The sequence below is a fragment of the Ammospiza nelsoni genome, chromosome 9, assembly GCF_027579445.1.
Source record: "Ammospiza nelsoni isolate bAmmNel1 chromosome 9, bAmmNel1.pri, whole genome shotgun sequence".
NCBI classification, from domain to species: Eukaryota; Metazoa; Chordata; class Aves; order Passeriformes; family Passerellidae; genus Ammospiza; species Ammospiza nelsoni.
Window position 1 is genome coordinate 14,219,866 of NC_080641.1, and position 22,572 is coordinate 14,242,437.

Consider the following 22,572-nt stretch of genomic DNA (forward strand, 5'->3'; position numbering starts at 1 on the left):
AATCAGCTCCCCGCGCTTCATTTAAACAGCACGAGTTCGCAGGGCCGCGAGCGCAGCGCGTGAGGACTCCGAGGGTTCGAAATGGAAACAAAACAAGGGCGAGAGCAACGGCCGTGAGGGGACAGCGCTCCGAACCGCGCCCGGAACACACCCACAGCCACGCTAAACCCACGGGGGCTGTAAAGAGATTTAATTCACAAAATACTTTAAAGCCAAAAGTAGAATGAGACACACGCAATACTGATGAGAACACCAGCCTCATCTGCTTCCGCTTTATGAATGTTGAAAGACACCCAAATACTGTATTTTCATGCTGCTGGAAAACAAAAAGGGGCAGAAATCAAAGCTAACACAAGCACCCCTGCAAGAAATCCTGTGAAGCACACAACGTTAAGACAAAAGAACTTTACTTTTCCATAGCAAACAAAATTACACATAGGACTGAGTACTTCCACATTTACAGTACACTTCCTAACTTTTCCTTACAGCAAAGGATTTCCCCTAAAAAGACAACTTTCAAGACTTCCATCTAAAATACCAGCCTGTACAGATCACATTTAAAACACATTATCTCAATATACGAGTGACAAAATATTGAGTTCTTTTCACCCTATTCTTTCATATAAAAGGACCAACATTTAGCATGATCAAAATGATTATGGGGGATTAAAAAAAAATTGTCATTTTTTACCTTTAATCCATCAAAACCTTTTAAACAAAAACATTTCTAAAGAACCATGAAGAAGACCCTTTTGGCCTTAAGCAAGGTGACTGCCCTGCATTACATTCTGCCAGTGACATTGTTGGATGCACAGGATGAAATAACCAAATTGTTGTGAGACTGCTGTAGAGCAAGATCCCCCAGGACAACAAGGACCTACAGATAAATGCACTCTGCTTCCCTTTAGCCTCTGGCACATGGGGAACACACAGACTGCATCAGGTGTGCTTGTGCGTTCCACACAGAGAAAATTCACATCTTTTTTATTGTTATCAGGGAAAAAAAAAAAAAAAAAAAACTATTTCATCTACAACAGACTTCATTCATAATGCTACATTCATGAACTCCTAGAGAGAAGTTAGTTAGTTTAAATTTTAAAATTAGGAGTAATTTATTCCTTAGCAGTCCATAGCTAAGGAACATTTCCTGTTCAATCAAGCACATTGCGAGGCGACTCCTTGGAAGTGTTCTTCAGCTCTGGAGGCTCTTCCACATTTGTTACAGGGAAATAAGCTCAGCTCTTTGATGACACCAAATACATCTTTTGTCATTGTGGTCTGGCATGACCCATCTTTAGGAACAACTCCTGGAAATTATAATCCACACAATAGTAGCATTATATTTACAAGGAAACCATTGCCTTACAAAAAAAATATCTTCACCATTACAATGACTGATGTTCAGCATGAAAAGAACCCATGAGGGATATACCTCTCTAAGAAAAATGTCAGTGCTCAAAGAGGAAATTCCAATACAAATAAATAAACTGAATTTAAGACCCACTGAAAGAATTAAAGGCAGAAGGCCAGTCTACAACCAGAAATTTGTATAGCAAAAAAATACAGAATTTAATGTTTGAACAGAACAAGTGCACTAAGTTCTCAGATCTCAGAATCACACAGCAGTCTGGGGTACCAGCACAGACTCCACTTTTCTTCCCCAAAGGTCAGCATGTGGAAAACAACTTTTTGCAATGTGCCACTAAACACTCTACAGATCTTTTTAAGAGACACCTGCTTCTTCCTTCTTTAGCAATAAACATTCAACTAATCTAGGGACTGCCTGGTAAAACATTTATTGTAAATGCCCCCTCCACATCAACAGCACCCACACTCTCTGATGAGCACATACTGATTGGGGGGAGCAGACACTGAGGAGTTCCAGCCCATGAGCTGTGAGGTGCAGACCTCTGCCCTTCCACCCAGTCCTCCTACCAGGGACTACCTTCTATCAAGCAGAAACCAGATACTTTCACCTACCAAACAAAGTACCAGCCCACAAAAATTTACTTTGCTCATATATGAACTTTAAGTAGATGTAAAGCCATATGAATTATAGCTCATGATATTAAATAAAAATAAAAACTATGCATCTAGCACATAAGCTTTCCTATTGTCTTTCACTGTCAACTGGTAATGATCCAGCCTGACCAGCAGGAACAAACATTGACTAGTAGGGTTATCTGCAAACAAAAGAACACCAAAGAACTAGCAGGTAATTTTTTCCAGGAATGACTAGTAATTCTGGTCACCCAAATAGCAAAGACCACACTCGTTTTTCTCAAAAACGAGTCCTTTCATAGTCCATTTCTTGTTGGGCATGCACAAACATGGAGCCCTTTGAAAGTTATTGACCTTAATGTTTTCTGAGTAACAACTCAACTAGACAAAAAAGCCATTCTTTAGAATAGATATAAAAGGCACAATCATGAAAGAATTTTTAAAAGGACATTATCAAGTAAATATGTTCCAAATTCCTTTTCAGTGTTTTCCTAGAGTGCCTTCCAAACAGACTGGACTTTAAAAGAAACAATTATGAACCAACCACTTGGAAGATACTGTTTTGTCAAAAGCCCACAATACTTATTTCTACTGTAGGACAGAAAAGACAAGAAATAACAAAGAATTAGGCTTTTAGTCTGAGCACTGCACTGACACCACTGATGTTGGGTTACTTTCAACAGTACATTTACAAATGCAGTAGAAATCATGTTCCATGTGCACATGAATAGTATAATTATGATACACACATGTAGACTTGAAAAGTACACATAAACCAGCCATTTTAAAGCCATGGAGTGTGAAGATGACAGAAACAGTTTTATTTTGAAAGGAGATGAAAGGTGGAGTTAGAAAGCAGAAAGGGTAGTACTTGATAGTGTCCTTTCAGAAGGTGGCATTCAATGGCCTTGTTATTGCTGAGTATTTGCTAGTCTTCAGCTTCTTCCCAGATCTATTTACAGCATGTCAGTCTGAACATTCCCAGAGCACAGCTCTAAATTTTACTTTAGAGATACAAACATAGAACAGTTAAACATATGTAGTCCTGTTTTAGAAACTGAACTTTTAAAGTTTAGGACTTCTATTGTGCTTCTTTGGCTAAGTCCTATTTAAATATTGGTAACACAATTCTATAACTCTGCCACTATTTAACAGCTAACAGAAATCTTTGGTGTGTTTAGGTTAAGAATCCATTAGGGTACAAGCTTTAAAATATGAACATTCAGGCAGTTCTGGCCCCTCTCCTGCAAACTGCTCAACACTGAAGTAGATGATTAATAGAATCTAACACCAAAGTATCTGAATACAATCTCAAATGATCTGTGCCACTTGAGAGTTTGTAGAACTGTGATAAGAGAACCATCTTATCACCACAACTCCCTTGTGCTCAGCTCATTGAATAAATTTAACAGTTATAACAATACACATAAATCCAGTTTCCCATTTTAAAGATTCTTTCAAGATAATAATTTAAGAATACAGAAAACTGGAGGGAAATTTCAATCTTAATTCTCATCTTAGTAAGATGGAAATCTTATTATACAATTCTTGTGAGGAATTATGAAGATGATAAAGTTACTTCAGATACTTTCTTTGGCATCATATTCACCAAACAAACACAGAATAATTATTTTTAAAGTACACTTAAAAGAGAAAGCTTGATGAGGTTAAACTGCACTAGATTTCATGGTGACACCAGACTTGTAGTTCCAGATGGGTTTTTTTGAAAAAAACCCCTTATGTCTAGTAAAGAAAGAGCTAAAAATAATTAGACATAAAATATTCTCAAGAGTTTAACTTTGGTTTATAAACACAGTACAAGAAAGTGAGAAACAAAACAATTTAATTAGCAACTAACAAGAGATTTAGCATTACTGATTTTCTTTTTTTTTTAAAATAGAAATTAAATACTGTTCTGGAACAGTCTTTAAATTTCTCCTCTATCACAGATAACCTGAAAATGGGCACATTAATGTGGGACCCTGATATCATTTCTGCTTTAGCAAGGGTCAACCATGCCAACCCTTTGTGACTGTTCATGTTTTAAAATGACCTTGCAAATACTGCCATTCTTTCAAAGTTAGAGTGCAGGGTACACTTTAGAAGACAAAGAAGACTGAAAAAGCAAGAAAAAATGCGCCTTAAAATTATATAGAACTAAGTGTGGAAAATTGACAATACCATTGTCTAGCTCTTCCCACATTATTCAATATTAGAGATCAAAGAAGAACTAAGAGGCCAAATTTAGGCAGCCTAATTGTACTCAGGGGGTCATTGAACACCTTGTTTAGTGTCTTCATAAAGTATCATAAATCACTTTTCAGAAGAACCTAGTGCCTGTGTTCACTGGCTAGGCTCCACAGTCCAGCCACCTTTAAAACCCTCCAAAAATGCCTCATGTTGAAGAAAATTATATATTAATTTCTGTATGAAACATAATTCAAAGTTTGTGTTTCATAGCCCTGCCTGCCCTTAGAAACTTTTATGAATTTTAAATACTCCTTACTCTTTTAGAATGCTTTCCATTCCACTTAAAACATTAACTCAAAGTGAGATGCAGAAAGGCAAACAATTTTTATAAATTAATAGCCAGATATGTAATTACATTTTCAGCCACTATCCTTAAAAGATATTTCTGAGCATTACTTTTAAAAGACTATCTATAAGATTTTTAAAAACTCTTAAAATCACAAGAAACACTCTTCTGTATGCATCAAATTGTGCCTAAATGTTCAAATATTATGTAAACAAATTGTTTTCCCAAAACTATGCAGGAGACTTGATGAGTCCAAATAAAATATAAAATATAAATCTCACTGCCATATCAGCCTTCTGGTGGCCAATGGCTTAGTAAATTCGGTGGAATGTTAGGGTCTGATCACGAATGTTCGTTGTTTGAAATATTCTGTACAGTGGGAGTTGTATCGAGCCCCAGTAAAGTCCCAAGATATGCCTGGTCTCTGGGATCCAGCATCTGCTCAGGCCTCACAGGATGGACAATGTTTGCAGGCTGTGGAGTCAGGGTGTATTTCTCCAGGAAGGAGAGCTCCGTGGCGCGCTGATAATCCGGCTGCTCGGGCTGCGGGGGCAGCATGCCGTGGGGCTGAGCGCCGTGCTGCACCAGCCCTGCCTGGGGCTCTGCCATGGGCACAGGGACCAGAGTCACAGGCACACACACTTCCGGGGATACGTTCTGCAGCAAACTTTTGGCTTCTGATTGATATGCTTTGGACTGTTCCACGTACTGTTTAGCCTCCGTTTGGTAAACTTTGTCATCAGAGGTGTACTGCACTGGTAAGGACACTAGCTTTTCCTCTGGAGAAGATGCCAATGCCTCTTCTGCAGCCTTAGACCCATGAACGTGATCAATGTGATACTTCAGCTTGTCTTTTCGTTTAAATGTTGCATTGCAGTGCTGGCAGTTAAAGGGTCGAGCATCTGAATGAATAACCATGTGTTTTGTTAATGTCTTCTTAATTCTGAAAGACTGATTACAGATCTGACATTTGTATGGCTTCTCACCTGTAAAGACAGGGAAGTAACCATTAGATATTCTGAGTAACATCAAATCACACATAAATATGGAAATACCTTCCACGAATTATGGCATCAAGACTTACAATGAAACAATTTTACTGAAGACAAACTGTAAGTTCAGCATCAATTTCAGAATTAAGAGAGTCATCAGGAATTTGTTTAGAAGTTATATTGGCATACTCTTCTCCTTACATACAAGTGTCTCATTACTCTGGACTTATGTTAGACTACAAACTAAATATAAAAGAACAGTCTTTTAACAATTATGATGCTGGGATTAAGTGAGCTCTATACATTTCAAAAGACAATGATTTTCCTAAACACAAGGCAGGAAAAACAAAGTCAAAGAGGAAGGACACAGCCCTTTCCAAAGGGACTTCACTCCTTGTTTAGATTAGCACTTGAAATGCAGAAATCTCTGGAGCACAGAAACATTTAGAAGGTGTGGGTAAATTTGGCAAGAACACACATACCAGTGAACTGAAGGAGGAGGTGCAAAAAGTGCCCCACAAACCTGAGCTGAGATTATCAGTACTCCAGCTAAACAATTATAAAACTGCATTCAGGAATGGCCAGTATATGAGTATGAATAAAATCTTGCTGCTTTCTCCTACTCTCATCCTGAATGCTCAACAACTATAATGAATAAAATCATTGAATCAATATTGATGCATAAAAATACATTCCTACATGTTTTGTGGTTTAGTTTGGGTTTATTTTCTTTTTACCTGAATGTGTCCTAAAATGCATTTCCAAACTGGATTTCCCTTTAAAAACTTTCTTACAGACTTCACACTGGTGAAACGTTGCTTTATATCTTTAAAGAAAAAAAGACATTTCATGTTATTTTTGTTTGTAACCACCTAACAGTAAAGTTATGTCCACAGTCCCTTGTGACATCCCTAACTCCAAAGTAGCTAAATACCAAACTTTCCAAATTTCCTCACTTATGTTCCTATTTCCTGGCATCCACATACCAATAAGGTCAATTAGATTCTTTTCAATATTCAATTTTATTATCTGTTGGGATGGCACTTAAGTATTCAAAGAACAAAAGCCACTAAACTTCTTTTTTAATCCCACAAATCTCGTTATGCAGCATTTTGTTGCCCAACACTCACAAGAAGGTTTTACTTTGACAGAATCAGGCCATAAATAAGGTTCTAGGAATGGCAGAATTTCTAGGTAGGCTACTGCCTACAAAGGAAAAAAACCAGAATTAGCAATGTACTGTACTTTTAAGTCAGACATACCTTTAATGGCTTCTACACAACACTAATGAGTACTAATAGCTAAAACACATCATTTGACAAACAACCAGAGCTGTTTATTTCAAAACTCTGAGAGGTTTATTTTTAGAGCTCCAGAGTTTTAAAACCCTGTTGCATTTTTAAGGTAGAGACACAACTTGGGTTTCAAAGTTTTTACCTCCTTTCAGAGCCACTAATCTGCTGCCAGCTTCTAAAATACCTTAAATGTGAGATAATTCTCCCTGTGCTTACATGATGACTAATAATTCAATTTTAACTAGTCTGCAATGAGAATATTACAGCAAACCATCAAGTAAGAACAAAACTGAGACAGATATGTGACAAATTAAATCTGATCCTTTTTAATGCTTTAATTTACTTAATTGTGCTACAAATGAAATACCTATCTTAAATTGTGGAGGTATTTTTCTGATATTTTCTTCAAACTGTAATAACATCTCTATGAAGCCTGAGGTACAGGCATGACCAACACACAGATAAGCAGAACTCTTTCACACATGCAAGTCCTAACAAAATCAGTTATATTACAGAAGCATTTATTCAGTTGTACAAACCCCACACTTACTTCTGCCAGACTTTTTCTCCGAGATGAACACTTTTATAATGAACAGTGAGGTGATCTCGACGGCCAAAGCATTTTCCACATTCCTCACACTGATGTGCTTTTTCTCCTACAAGGACAAAATTCAATACATTTTGGTTAAATCTTTTTGGAACTTTTTAAATGTCTATGACCTATAATCATGTTCCTAATGTTCAGCCAATCAAGCTCTTCCACACCTCACACTTGGAGAAGGATTCTCTCTTATTAAAGAAGAATATTTAGGAAGCATGGTGGTTCTATCAGAGTAATGATGTTAACAGGACTAGTCCATGTGATTCCTGCAAAGAACTTTGTGCTCCAAGTCAGGAGACGCTTCCCCAAACACTCACTGCATGGGAGTACAAGTGAGTGACTGGGAATGTACTCTCTTCATTATGACCTGAAACAGGGTACCTTCAATAACTCAGCTATTTTAAAGAGAACCTAATTGAAACATACCAATTATTTTCAGCTACTAATTTGTATAACTAAAAATTACACCTCAGTATTTATCATTTTAATCATCCTGATGTACATAGTTACCTTTTTGTTTTATGCTGTTGTTTAAGAGTATCATGATGTTTTTCAGTCATCTTGAGATCTTCCACAAAGTGGCAGAATATTTCTTCTCATGTAAATAGGGGTGTGGACAGTCAAAGAATGTAACTTTCTAGAGGGGGAAAAGCAAATAGAGCAGAAAAGAGGATTTTTTTGTTTTGTTTTGGCTTTTTTGTTTTGTTTTGGTTTTTTGGGTTTTTGCACTTGGAGTTTTCAAAGATTTCTTTATTTCATAGCAGACATTATGATTTCAAACATCAGGAAAGAATCTGTCTTTCACATAAAGACTCAGAAAGTTTAGACTCTGATCACTTTCATACTTCCATGCTGCCTACAAAGTATTTTGCCTCCAAGAATGTTGTATTTCATCTGGATCCTGTTGTGAAAAAGTCACTGGTGAATCTTCGCTTTTCCTATATATTTAGTAACCTTTCTGCTCTCAGAGCAACAGATTTTTCTTCCTCCTGATCATCTCCATCTGTTCATAGGGCTGATTCCCTCAGCCTTCCTTCCCTCTTTCCTACAAGAGAGATTTCAGAAACACCTCTCTGATGTTCTTTGCAATGAAGTGATCAGTGTACAAACTTTGACAGAGACTCTGACAGCTTCTTCTGTGTTGTGGCAATAATGTTTCACACAATTGCTATTTAAGAAAAAAAATCTGGAATCATTAAAAAATCCTCCTTTTTCACTTTTGCTTTTTTGTATTTGTGACTGTTAAAGCAATTCATTGTTACATGTTTTTGACTGTCCCTCAGCTTTCTATGGTATCAGGGAGGAAACATTTGGCTTTTAAACCTTTAAAACAGGTAAGACTAACTCTGCTTTAGCAGACCTTAAAAAGAATGGCAGGAAATTTTATAAGGCCTAAAACATTGCATGCACTGAAAAAAAAAATCCATCATTAACTTTTTATTTGGTTTATTTCAAAATAGTAATTTTTAAGCCAACTTCCAAAGAAAATACCTACCTGAATGTATTTTTTTGTGTTTTGTCAGATGGTCATGCCGAATAAATGTTTTCCCACATTCTTCACATTCATATCTCTTGTCATCATGATGCACTCTTAGATGAAGTCTGCATATTGAGTCATAAACATGACCATAAAATACAATTCCATTAAAACAATCTGTACTGCTAATTCAATGCAAAATAGCAGAAAATGCAGTCTTTATTGTTTCACATAAGTATCAGGAAGTAACTTCAGCTGAACCGCACCTGAATTGTTCTTAGAAAGCAAGAGAGAGCTGAGCTCTCTTATGTGAAATTAATTTAGTGGGATATTTGACTCCTCTGCTTATTTTCTGTTTGAATAACAAAAACACAAAAGTTTCATATGTGCAAAAACCTCAACTTTGTAGGGGTTTTTTTTGTGTTTAAGCCACTAATGTATTACAAATTAAATGAATTCTGATGCATTAGCAATATATTTTTTAAACTGAAAGATGTTTAGAATATTTACTAATGCTCTCAGAGGTGAAGTACATCAAACACATACATTACAAAGAATTATGTCAATAACATGAATGCATATACATCACCAAAACACCTTACCAGCTTGTTTAATAAAGATCTATACCTGTAAGAGCTTCCATGACGAAAACTCTGCCCACAAATACTGCAAAGATGAGGCTTCTCTCCACTGTGAATTCTCAGATGTTCTTTCAAAGTTGTTCTGTTTAACAAAGCCAGTAAAATTTAATTTTAAGCAATATCCCTTAGTGAAAACATACTATCTTTTTCTCAATTTCTCTTACTGTGATGGATCACAATAGATCTGAATGGCTGTATAAATTCAGATATACACACCAACGCATGCATAAAAAACAGTCTGGCAACTTATTTACTGAACCAACTGGGTCTAGAAACAGTATCAGGAAAGAAAGAAAACACTAAAATTTGAAAATACACATTCAAGAAAACATCTTTCAAAAAAAATTGCAAGATGTTTTTGCAACACAGAGGAACTTAAGTTTCTTAACAGTATGAAACTTATGTGAAGCGAATGAGAGATAAGATTTTCTTAATATATTTGCACTTCATAATTAATTACCTACAGCTGTCACCCTTAATTTTAGAGTTGATCAGAAAAATCCCATGCTACCTGTGGCTCTCACACTACCTTTTAACACACTAACACTCTGAAATTATCTCGTTTATGTTAAAAACTCCAAGTGCATTCAACAGCAACCAAAGCATGGTAAATATTGCTGTGCTCTGCTGAAGTTCAAGTAGTTCAAGTAGTCAGCCAAGTCCTTACCGTTCCCTGACGGATTTCCCACAGATGAAACATGTCCATTTCCTCTTTCCCCCATGAGTACATTCTATGTGGCGTTTCAGATTCCCTGTGTCATTAAACTGGCGGCCACAAATATCACAAGGAAAAGGCCCTACAGAGAGAAAGAGCAGGATTGACTAACAGCTAAAATAAACAACAAGCCCAGACTGGTTACTTTTGAAAACCCTCATCAATTTACAAAGGAAAAGTTTTGTTTAACACATTGTTGATCTTTAGTACAGTCAGCATAATTTAGATTTTGTGAGCTTTCTGCTAAGTTACGTCTAAGATCTGGCATTTTGGCAAATTTCATGACAGTAAAGCAAAAATTCAGAATTCATAGTCAAAAGCAATTAAGCCCACTTAGACCGCTTGAAATAAAAAATTCTTATCACCCATCTAGTTCCTACCCAGCAGAAATAATCAGTAGTAGAAAAAAAGTCTGAAGAATACTTCAGGAGGAAGGAAAAGGTCTTTTGAAAACTTCAGGAAGAATATGACTCCCTATGTCAGGGAGTTTTTTGTGCAAAATCTTTCAAATCAAACTAACCTTAATTCTTCTTCCTCCCCAAAATTCTGACTTTTTTGGGTACAAGATAATGCCTCAAAAAGACAGCTGAACACAAAAGTAAAAACCCAATAAACAAAAAACCTTCCAACAACTCTCCCCCAAAAGTGGAAGAGAGAATTGTAGAAGGAGGTGGGGTGGAAACCAGACAGACCAGGACATAAAATGGTGGGGGGATGTTTTACTTTAAATCTAGTGTTTACATGACAGAAGGAGGTTTCTATACCGAGATGGAATTTTTCCTGATGTTTCAGTCTTGCAAACCGGGATTTAAAATGCTCTTCACAGTAGGTACATTTGAAGGGTTTGTCCTGAGAGTGAAGGATCATATGCTCTTCTAAGTGAGGTCTTCGAGTGAAAGATTTCTTACAAATCTGAAATGATACCACACTTTGTCAAAGATACATCCATTATAACCAGATTCTTTTCCTGCTCATAACCTCACAACAGTTTATTTCATCTGCACTCAGCACCAATGTAAGATTAAACACATATTCTTCAAAAACCTCTATGTCAGTATGGAAAGCCTTGCAGTCAACATCAAAACCAACCTATGCTCTACATAAACCATAAACCATTGATTATACTGTAATGTATAGATTAGGAGGCAGATCCATGGCAGCCTAAATCAACTACTGGAAACTCCTGCATGCAGTCATATGTTCCTCCCCAGTCCTTCCTTCTACTGACTCCAGCACTTCCCAGACTCCCATCCTAGGGTGTTTCAACACTGTAACTCAGCCAAAAATAACCCAGTGGAAAAAAAGCAAATAGCTTTGGCTTGGTTTTGGATGCTGAAACAGTTTAGTTGGACTGTGGTAAAAGTTGTTGCAGTATAAACTACTGTAGAACCACAGTTATCCCTGTTCCATTATTTCCTCTGGGAAATTCCCTGACAACAGGTATTAAAGAGAAAATGCCAATACCAACAAGGAAATGTAACTCAAAATACATTTTAGAGTACAGGACCATCACAAGCCTAACATTATGCATGCTTTTTAGTACTGCTTTCAGATTAACCAAAATGTTCAAGAATTATTAGCAGTGACTTAAATAAGCACACAGTACAATTACAGAATTGAATCCACAGCTCAAATTCAGGCATTTAAACCAGGTATCACAATTTATCATCAGGGTCCAATGCTTCAACACACACAATGCTCACATATTTCCCTGTGAGACTCCTGCTGTTGTTTATGACAGCTCAGCTGAGCACTACAACTCCCACACATTAACTCCTGCAATCAGCTTCACAGAGCACACATGAATAGGAAATCAAAACCAGCAGCTCTATTTGTTTAGAAGCTCATTAATGTTAAATACAGGTAAGAAAATCCATATTTGTAGAAAGTATAATAGCCCTCTTGCTTTTCCATACTATTAATATGTATTGTTTGTGTAAATCTGCTCATTTTCCTCAAGGATTAAAATATGATCAGCAAATCCTGTGGTTCACAGACAGATTACAGCATAAACCAATAACCTTAGTGAATCCTGCAGCTTACATCTGTGGCATCTTTGCCCTCAGAACACGCTACATGACAAACAAAGCCACAGCACAGCACCCAAGGGTGCTGTTCAATGTCCACCTGCTGCAAAAGTTGGAATTCTACCTGCTTTTAATTCAAGTCCATTTTCAATGCACATGAGCTGTACAGGAGCAGCAGCTCACTTCTTTAAAAATTTCTACTTACAACGTTCAATTTAAAAAGTAAACCCACAAACCAGGAAGTGGAGTTTATCAAACCCTCATCTGGTAACACACTTTCCCAGGAATGAATGTCAACAATGTTGCACAATTGATTCTCACCATTAAAATGTTTCTTATCTAGTAACAAACAGAATCTGTAACACATTCACACATTACAGCTTCACCTGGAAGATAACACCCTTTGATGTACCAGGTAATAACCTTCAACCACCATCCCACCAGCTGCACAATGAACAATACAAATTCCTACAGCTGATATCTCCCAGCTTCCTACTGTGTGTTTACAACTGAAAGTTCCCAAATAAAGCAAGGTTTATAATTATGTTACAGCCCCTAATATTACAGACATACTGCAGCATACAGCAGCCTGCACAAACAAAACAGCTGTGCTAGAAAACAACAAGAAAACCAATTCCCTTAAAAAAATAGCAACAACAAAATCCCACATCTGAAACCTTAAAACATTATTTGGCAGCATACACAAAGAGAATGGAAATTCTACAATTCCTTTCTAGATCAGATGTACTTTCACACATATACCTCTCAGAGGAAAATCAAGGAAAGTATTCTGTGATTTTACAACTAGAGGTGAATTTAGCACAAATTCACAATTCTGTTGACATGCATATGCAGCTAAATGAGAAAATGTTTCATATTTAATGTGTGTTTTTCTCACAACTGAAAGATCCTTCCTGTAACAGTATACCTTACGGTCAGTGTTATGTGTAATTAACAGGAGAGCAAATACTGGTTTTAAAGCACTCATAATACTCAAGTCTAATCTGTAAACTGATGTATTTGAAAAAATAATACTGCCTCTAACTATTTTAGAATTCAAATTGGGATTATTTATGTGACCAGAGGCTGTACAAATAGACAAAGTTCAGCCCTTAAATCAGCAGACAGAGGAAATGTATCACTTAGAGGAAAACCATCCTCTAGAAAGCTTTCTGAGATTTCACAGAAACACATACCAGATTTTCATTAAAGTTCACAAAAGGTAAACTCTGTACAGAACAAAAAAAAGTTCTGAAGGATTACTTACATCACATTTCCAACCTTCACTCTTTGTCTTCTTGATAGAAAGAAATTCTTGTACATTCTCTGGATGAAACCTAGAAGAAAGAAGCTGAAAGAAGTCATAACTTTCCAGGATGAAGATAATCTAAATACTAAATACCTATTTCTAAGCTTTATATGTCATGGAAGTTGCTCACCACACTGGCAGAACAGAATACTGATGCTGAAACAATTCTAATGACACAAGTAACTGGAAAGCAGTGTGGACTATGGACTCCTGTAGAACCTTATATAACATTTGATAAGACAGAAATTCCAACTTATGGATATTTATAAAGAAAAAAGGGCAGTATGTAAATAATAATACCTTGTAATTGGACCTGCCATAAATTGTTTATCTAAAAGAATCTCCTCAGGAATGGTTTAGACAGGTATTATCATCAACAGTAAAGCACTGACATCTAAAACTAAGGAAGGTATTTTACTCTACCTTCAAATTAAAAGCAGTCAGGTAATTTTTAAGTATGATATGTTCTGACTGTGCTAGCTTATCTGAAAGATTCTAAAATTTGTAATAAAAACTTTTGGCAGAACCCCCATAGAAGCACTACTGCTATTACTTACTGCAGGTTAGGTGATATTGCTAATCCCCATGCCCTTTGAAAAGGCAGTTATTTGAAGAAATTGTTATAAAATTAATGCAGACCATGCTGTGTTTATATACATGCTTATCTTCACTTTTAAAATGAAAAAAATGCTTCTTCAGAAATGCTAGACACATTATGTCATACTTGCCTCTTCACATGTTTTGCTAAGGTCTTTTTGCTTGCATGTAGCTTATTGCAGTAGGGACATTTGTGCTCCTTCTTATGGAAGTCAGTGTCACTGGAGTGTTTCTTTCTGTGCACAGTCAGGTTGGACTTGGTGGAGTAGCGCTGGTGACAAATATCACATTCAAAAGGCTTCTCGCCTGTGTGGACACGGGTGTGGCTCTCGTATTTACCTGCACAACAAAGTCAAATCTGTCAGCACGACCTGCAACAAGTATCACCTGCAACAGGCATGTTTGGGGTTGGTTCTGTAATCTCTCTCACATGCAGTCAAGCTCTAAGTACCCTCCACATCCCTCCAACGATCCCTACTGGCTTACACCACTGAACACTGCCCAGTGCTCACCTTTGTGTTTGATCCAAGGTCTCTCCAAAGACTTCCATCTTCCTACAAGTGTGTGCAAGGGTTACAAGTCACTCTTGTTCAAACCTACAGTATAGTCTGATCTTAAATACTGCAAATTACAGTCCTATTCTTTCACTACACTGATCATGAGTACCTTTGCAGAACGGGGAACAGCCTCACGAAGAACTGGTAATCTTAAGGTACTTTCAAATAGCAGAACACTGAATGGAAGACACAAACCCTTGCACATTATCTGTATTTGCAACCCAAAAAACTACCAGAAACAAAAATGCTACTCTCTCATTTCTTTCACATGGCTTGTATTCCCTCTTCTGTTTGCCAATGTTTTTTCTGAGGACAAAATTCTGTCCTGTGGATAAATCTACCTCATGTCAATAACAGCCTCTCTGCTTTGTACCAGATTTTACTTTTTCTCTGTAGAACATACACGCATGCTGCTGTATAGTACTGTAAATTTATGAGCTTCTGCAGCTCATAAATTTAACATGTAAGTCAATTGTCCATTGTAATACAAGCTTATAAAGAAATACTTTATGTATCACTTATTTTAATGCATGCTTGTAATGAATTTTTTGAGCACAAAACTAGAATTCTAAGTTATGAAAGTGCAAAGAGAAAAGGGCTTCCAATGCATGCAGAATCAAAATGTACCATTCCAACCCTAAATACTCACAGACCATTTATTTCTGCACAGTAACTGTGCTTTTACACACTGTGCTAACAACAAGAATCCAGAGCAGTGGAAGAGAAATAAATGTAGTATATTTGCAGATTTTTAAAATAATGTGCTCAGATAATTTTTGAAACTATTTAGCACCACAAACGTAACAACTTCATTCACTTCAAGAAAATAGCAGCACACTGGATCAATGAGATGATCCAGAAATTCTTATATTCACTCTCCAGGACAGAGAAAAAGAACTTGGTTTATTTCCCACACAAACAGCACCACCATGAAGGAGATGAACCTAACTTGCTCTTACCTATTCGATCAAACTTTTTGTCACACTTGGGACACTGCAATAGCTTTTTGCTACTGCTCTGAATGATGACTGGAGCTAAGCCTTCAGGAATATTCCCCATTGAGTCAACTGCCTCAGAACCCTCTTCAGCATCATTCTGTTCCTTTTCGCTTTGTTCTTCAGATTCCGAATCTTCACATGATATTTCCTCTTCCTGCCCATCTTCATCCACGTTGGACTCACTTTCACTGTCTTCAAATTCACTCCTCTCAGATGTGTCCTTGTCAGAACTGACCTTCTCCAAGTTGCTGTCAGAGGCATCACCACTTTCATTGTCACTGATACCGAACTTAGCTGGACACTTACGGCTTCTCGTGGAGCGCCTAGTGGAAAAGCTGGCCTTCTCAACCATTTTTAACCCATGCTTTTGTTCCAGGGAAAGGGGGGGGTGGGCTTTAGCCAAATGATTCTCCAAGGACTTCTTGTAACAGAAACTTCGACCACAAAAAGCGCACTGATGACTACTTAACAGTTTACCTGTCAGTTCACTGAGTGTTTCTACTGGTGTAGGTGCATCAGTAACCACATCAGTCTGTACACTGGAAACATTTTCGTTATTTAGTAACTTCACTGCATCTATGATATCTAAAAATTTTGCTGCTTCCAGCACTAGTGGAATTTCATTTTTATACACAAAAAACTCAGAAGTGTAAAGAAACTCAAGCAAATGTTGAAATACAGAATGAGTTACATGATCTAACGTGACAACATCGGTGCTCGGATTTTTGCTCAAACAGGCATGAAAATAACTACTCCCAACAGCCACAACAACTTTGTGAGCACTAAATTCTTTTCCTTCTACAATTATGAGTAAATCACAAAACGATGGATGTTTCTGTCTATCATCATTTAAGTATTTCAGTAGATTTTTGTTATATTGCAATGAGCTTAGGAGCTTTCTTTGCTCTGGTGATGGTGAAAGTTCTCGGGAAGATTCGAGCTGATCTGCAGGAGCTATTTCTGCAGACTTGGAGACAATTTCTTGCGCACAGTCCACTACGAGAATCTGTTCTGAAGTATCTTTCTCATGGCCAAGACGGACCTTTTCATTTAGACTTGCAGCGAGCCGTCTCCTTTTCTTCATTGCAAAAGTGCAACTTCAGGATCAGGAGCTTCATAGGTGATTACCAAAGAGTTCCCGTGAAGACTTAGTTCTGCTCTGGACCTTAAGAAAATATGCAACAGTAATTTCATACTCTGCCAAAAGAATTATGACAAAAATTATTCACAGCACTTAAACATTATTGCAATTTTTAATAACGCTGTCTATATTTCACTGTTAGTTTTATGTATCGGTGTAACTGAGGCTTTAATTAAATCACTAAACTCTCCTTGCGTTGCAGACCGCGGCACAACCTGCTGCGAGCCAGGGAGCAGACGCCGCCTATTATTAGCTCTAAGGCGGCGGCCGGGCTGGCTGCGCTCGGCTCCGGCCGCATTTAGCCTGCGCCCCACTCCGGGCCGGGCGTGCACTGTTGTTACTATTACTACACCGAAGCTCCTTCTCTTTCCGTTTCACCCCAAAACGGCAAAGCCACCCCAGCTGCTCCCCAGGCCGGGCCGGACCCACCCGGGGCCGCCTGGCCCAGCCCTGCCGCGCCCGTCCCCGCCGAGCGGCCGCGCTGCCCCTGCCCCGGGGACCCGGGGGCGCTGCCTTTGTCCCCCGCCGAGGGTAGGGCAGGGCAGGGCCGGGCCGGGCGGGTCAGGGCCGGCCCGAGCGGGATCAGCGGCACCGAGCGCAGGGGCACCGAGGACGCTGCGGTCCCGCGGCGCTTAAGATGGCCGCGCCCGCCCCCCTGTCCCGTACCGTCCCCGTCCCGTTCCCCCGCGCTGCCCCGGCGCGGCCCTGTCCATCGCACCTGCGCGGCGCCGGGCGCTCCCGGGGCCGCTCGGCCGCCCAAAGCCGCTGCCCCCGGTCCGGCCCCGCGCCCGCCGCTTCCGGGCCCGCCGCCCGCGTCAGCGGGGTCACGGCGGCGCTTCCGAGCGGGGCGGGGCGCGGCGGCTGCGCGGGCGGGACCGGGACCGGGGCCGGGGCCGGGGCCGGGGCCGGGGCCGGGGCCGGGGCCGGGAGGGGGCCGCCCTGACAGGGCCCGGCGCCGGAATGCTGCCCCGAGGGTGAAAGTAACGGCCAAGAACCAGGAAAGCTTCCTCAAACAGCGGCAGCGACTCGGGATGGCCGAGCTGCCACCGACTCTGCGCCATGATGCCCCTCAGAGACTGACTCCGCTCTGAGGCAGTGCGCGTAGGGGCTTGTGAAATTCCCGGGTTTCCTGCTTCCCGTAGTTCTCTTCAATAATACGAGTGTTAATTTGTTTTCTGCTTGAGTATTTTGAAGCACTTGACATGAAATTGCCACTTTCCGCGCTTCCCGGGCGGCAGGAGGAGCAGACGCAGAGGTGCCCGGCTCGGTGCCGCTCCTCAGCGTACGGAAGGCGCTGCCCGCTGTTCTCCAGCTCCATCTCTGGCCCAAGATAAACAACTGCCCAAGATAAACAACTGGGACAATGTGACACCGAAAATGAGCTTTTTTTCCTGACAGCCTTAAAGAAGGATTAATGGAGGATTAAACTGTGTTGCACCACATACAATCAATATTTGTGATCTGTAAATGGATACTGAATAAAGTGTGACTCAAAGGTCTTGCCTTTTAAAATAAAAATACAATAAAAATACTGAATGTTCTTAAAGCATTTGTTACCTCCTGAGTGTTGCTGTAGTGCCTGTACTCACAGCCCTGCCGTTTCCTTGAAGTCTACATATATTTAACTTCGACTTTGGGTTTGTTGTTGTTTTTTTCATTTGTAATAGTACATTACAGTCAAATTAATTCAATAGCAAACCGTTTCAAATCATATTCTTAAGTAGCATCAGTTCTTTTATTCAGTTATTCTATAGTGAAGCAATAGTGTCAATAAAAATAGAGCAATCAACATTACTTTGGTTTTCTTGCACTGAAGACAAAAATCTACTCACCTCTCAGCCATCTGCTCCTTCAGGATGTTCCTTGTGCGTGCCCACCTTTTATTTCTGCAGAATAGTTAAATGGTACATAAAGAAGTTTCTCTGTTTGGTAACTTTCCCAGTTTTGATTTTGCATGGAAAAAGAAAGTTCTAGAGCAAGGCACTTTAGATTTTAAGCTGAGCCTTACATTTCACTCTAATCTGAATAGCAAGCAAATAAAAACATCATTAGTGGGTAATTGGCTTCTTGGGTCTTACTGTTTCCATAGCAAATCCCTCATTTGGAAAGTATAAAACTAAGTGCTTCATCAGTTTTCATGAAGGAAAATGCAGCCTTGATGAGAACTATCTTGCCAGCAAGCAGAACCAAGCTAGAGACGTGCTCCCTGGGACAGGGATAGTTTCTCCTGTGTTGTTAGTGGGAAGGGTTTGGGGTTTATTCCTTAGATAACTATCTGATTTTTTCTTTATTTGCTTCTGCTATTCTTTACTCTGAGTTGAGTACAATGTGGTTTCTTGGCAGTCTACAAAGCATCTACAGCTTATTGCCAAACTGTACAAGTTCAGCAGGCATTTTGACTTAGCACAAGCCTAGGTAACGCTTTTCTTCTCTTGCTATTTTATGATACGTGAAGGATTTAGTTCAAAGAAAAATAGGACAGTGCTAAGTGATCCATTACCATGCCTGGCACTGCTGCAGTAATTATGCTCTGGAAACAAAATGTCCTTGAAATCTCAGGTCATTATGGTTCTTTCACCATTAAGTCTTTTGCAGTTGGTACAAAGTACAAGTGGTACAGACAAAATTTACCTATATTAATCCCTTTTGTTCCAATGCTTATTCATGCTACATTTTCTTGCCAGTTAATAGACTATCCCACATAGATTGAAAAACTGACTTTCATTTAAGATAGCATCAATTAACAAATAAGCACTTGCTCACCTACTGTACAGAATTTGCAAATGCAGCTGCTTTGATTTGTCCAGAAAAACTGTATATTTATCAAATAAATAGTTCTGAATTGTTAGGAATTAAGAAGTAGCTTTGTGCAAGAAGGTTTGGTTTTGAAGGAGGTGGTTTCATCTTAAAGTACTTGTTCTCCAGCTCAAAATCTTCTCTTCTGAGATACAGTGGAACTAGAAATGACAGATACTTGAATCAAATACTGTTTAAATAATAAGCAGATAGGGAATCAACTCTTAAGCAGTCAGCTGCCAACTAAACAGAAATAAACTTACATAAAAATAGCATGCAAGTTTTAATACCTGGTTGGGTTATTTCAGTTTATTGCCAATATATTCCTTAAGAACTGATGACTGTAAGCACCCAGTTATAAATCTAGTAGCACATACATTCACATCCTCCTTCAAACAGCTGCCTTTACTTTGGCCACAACAGTTTTGCTAAGGTAAATGTCTCTCTCTCTAGGAATTTTATTGCTAATTTGCCATGAGTTGATGGTGCATGACACTGGTGAAACCTGACCTATGCCGTCATTCTTCCTTTTTGTATCCCAGATGTGTCAGTGATGGGTGGGACCTAGGGAAGAACCCACAAAGCCTATACTTCCTCTAGTCTGAGATTTTTCTGTATTTTATTGCCAATCATCACATACACACAAATGTTTTAAATTAGGCTGTGAAGTGAAAGCGTTATAAGACTGCCTAGAGACTCCAACAAGATTTCTAGCCAACAGTGCTGAATAAAGCCCATTGCTGGAACCATTGCCAAGAAATTCTTTCACATAGGCCATGAAAAGACCACCCCAGTCTCTCAATTCAGCACTCTCTGGGGCACTAATCAGCTGGAGCTCGTTGTACTATTATGGATGCTTGACACGTGAATCATGTTGATCAGGCTTCTTTGTCTCCTGCCTAAACTGCAGCCAGTGAAATGTGGAGAGAAGGAGGTCAGATCCACTCTGACTCTATCAGCCTGCCTCATTCCATCCAGGAAGTCTAGTGCAGGGAAGGGTGGACACCACCTCTGCTTGGGTTTTGTTCTCTGGAGTGTTGTGTGGGCAGACATGAGGTGAATAGCAACAATCTACCATTCAGAGTTTTGAATCAAGGTTATGAATCCAGGGGATTCATACAGTGTGGAAGTTGCAGAGAGCTGTATGGCTACAGACTCCACAGAACAGAATTCCTCATGGAATGCTAATCCAGTGCAGCCCTGAGGTGAAATCAGCAAGGGCCAGGAACAAGGCACTCCCTGCTGTCCCAGTAAAGCAGAAATGCTAGGTCTGTTAATTCCGAACTCAGTACTAGGCCAGATCTACAGGTGCACTGCATTGCCTTCCCACTTTGAAAAAGATGGCAACTGAAGAAATCCCGGCTAGAGGGAAATTACCCGTGTGAGCTCCTGCCACCCCTGCCTGCTCCACCTGATCCACTGGTGCCTGGCAGCTCAGGGGAAAGGAGGGTGAGAGGAAAGCCGAACCAGAGAGAATAGCACTGGAGGAAATATCTGTCTGCCCTCTACTGATGCAAGTCTTAAGCAGTGCTACAAAATTACTGTAAATTGAAGCTGTACCCCTGCCTGAAGCTGTGTAAAGAAGAAAAAAGGACTTAACATTTTAATTTTTTGTTGTTTTGGGTAACATTTTCAACAGACCACACTAAACCTTTTGCAATAACATGCCACTAGCATCAGAGGTATTTTCCTTTACACAAGGCAAGAACTGGGGAGAAGTGAAATATCTTTTTTAGATCAGCTGGAATATGTCACCACTGGAACTAAAAACAGTGCCCCAGCTCTGGGAGCATGACCTTGAAAAGACTTCATGTGCCCAAAATCATCTTTATTTTTCCAGCCATATCAGCTGGTTAGTAAAAGGTATTGCATCTCCCAATAAATCTTGCTTTATTTATTGCCTTAGACTATTGTAACAACATTATCAAATTATCAGGTTAAACAAGCATAATCAGACTTTCCTGTACAGAAATAATCTTGGTTCTCAAAAGATTGTGAAAATGTACAGAGTAAACAGCATGAAGAAGTTTCTCTGTGTCTTACATTGCTGCACTTCCATTGCACTGCCCAGTGAGAGACCTGTGAAGCTGCTGGGGCAGCCTGAGTGCTGAGGCCCTGGTACGAGACAAGAATTTCAGTCATGGAGGGTAGCAGGGAGCTGATGTCACTGTCACTTTTTTCAGTCAACCAGAAACCAATTATCCCCGGCTGACAGGCCAAATTAAATCATTGGGTAGAAGGAGATGCTAGCTATCCTCCCCTAGATTAGGTAACTGGGGTTTTATTACACTCAGACCTGGTGCTGTTTGTTTGGCCACAGAATACACCTAAGAGCCATGCTGGTCTGTCTGTCTCTCTTTCCATCCTTTCCATAAGCATTCATATATTTTTAATCCCTGAGAAAATTGTCTGTGTTTTACATTAAAAATGCTAATCTTTTCATATATCTAATATTAATAGATCCTTCTATCTATCCAAGTTTATAGAGAACATGAATTTAGGAGTTCTGCCATGGAAGGCCTCAGGTGTCAGCTTTGTACTGATTTATACTTGAGATCTCAGGTTTTTATCTAGTATTCTTGCAAAGATATAGAAAGTTTTTAGCTTATACTTCTTTGGAACTTAAGATATGTTTGACATAGTATCAGGCTGAATTACTGGATTGTTTGGAGCAGAAGAAGTGAGGCACTAAGGTGTCAAAGTCCCCTCTAGTTCACATTAGCACCTGGTTGTGGCCCTCCAAGGTCTTCAGGAACACACTGCTTGCAGTGACACAAGGAAGTGGTACTGAACTAGCTCATTTAAATTACCAAGGTTAAATCTGCCCAGTAGAAAGCAGAATTTGGTACACAGGGTAAAATACAACTATACTGCATGTCAGAACCTGGG

General features: G+C 39.3%; 1 protein-coding gene across 2 annotated transcripts; it reads right to left on the minus strand.

The window, feature by feature from the left end:
• Positions 1 to 390: 390 nt before the first annotated feature.
• ZBTB41 (zinc finger and BTB domain containing 41) lies at positions 391 to 17,688 on the minus strand. Of its 2 annotated transcripts, XM_059477878.1 has the most exons (11): positions 17,606 to 17,688; positions 15,708 to 16,911; positions 14,323 to 14,530; positions 13,553 to 13,622; positions 11,023 to 11,170; positions 10,211 to 10,340; positions 9,530 to 9,625; positions 8,921 to 9,027; positions 7,375 to 7,480; positions 6,267 to 6,355; positions 391 to 5,523 (listed from the first exon to the last, which is right to left on the minus strand). In XM_059477878.1, the coding sequence occupies exons 2-11, from the start codon at positions 16,828 to 16,830 to the stop codon at positions 4,880 to 4,882; spliced, it is 2,721 nt and encodes a 906-aa protein (XP_059333861.1). In that variant the 5' UTR covers positions 16,831 to 16,911; positions 17,606 to 17,688; the 3' UTR covers positions 391 to 4,879. The 2 variants fall into 2 exon arrangements, with proteins under 2 accessions (XP_059333861.1, XP_059333862.1); XM_059477879.1 differs by lacking the exon at positions 17,606 to 17,688 and having other exon boundaries at positions 15,708 to 16,917.
• Between the last annotated feature and the right edge of the window lie 4,884 nt (positions 17,689 to 22,572).

Coding starts and splice junctions, on each gene's coding strand:
- ZBTB41 (XM_059477878.1), bottom strand. CDS start 16,830: ATGAAGAAAAGGAGACGGCTCGCTGCAAGTCTAAATGAAAAGGTCCGT. Junction 9,028..9,529: donor CGTCATGGAAGCTCTTACAG/GTATAGATCTTT, acceptor CTCAATATGCAG/ACTTCATCTAAGAGTGCATC. Junction 6,356..7,374: donor GGAGAAAAAGTCTGGCAGAA/GTAAGTGTGGGG, acceptor TTTTCTTTAAAG/ATATAAAGCAACGTTTCACC.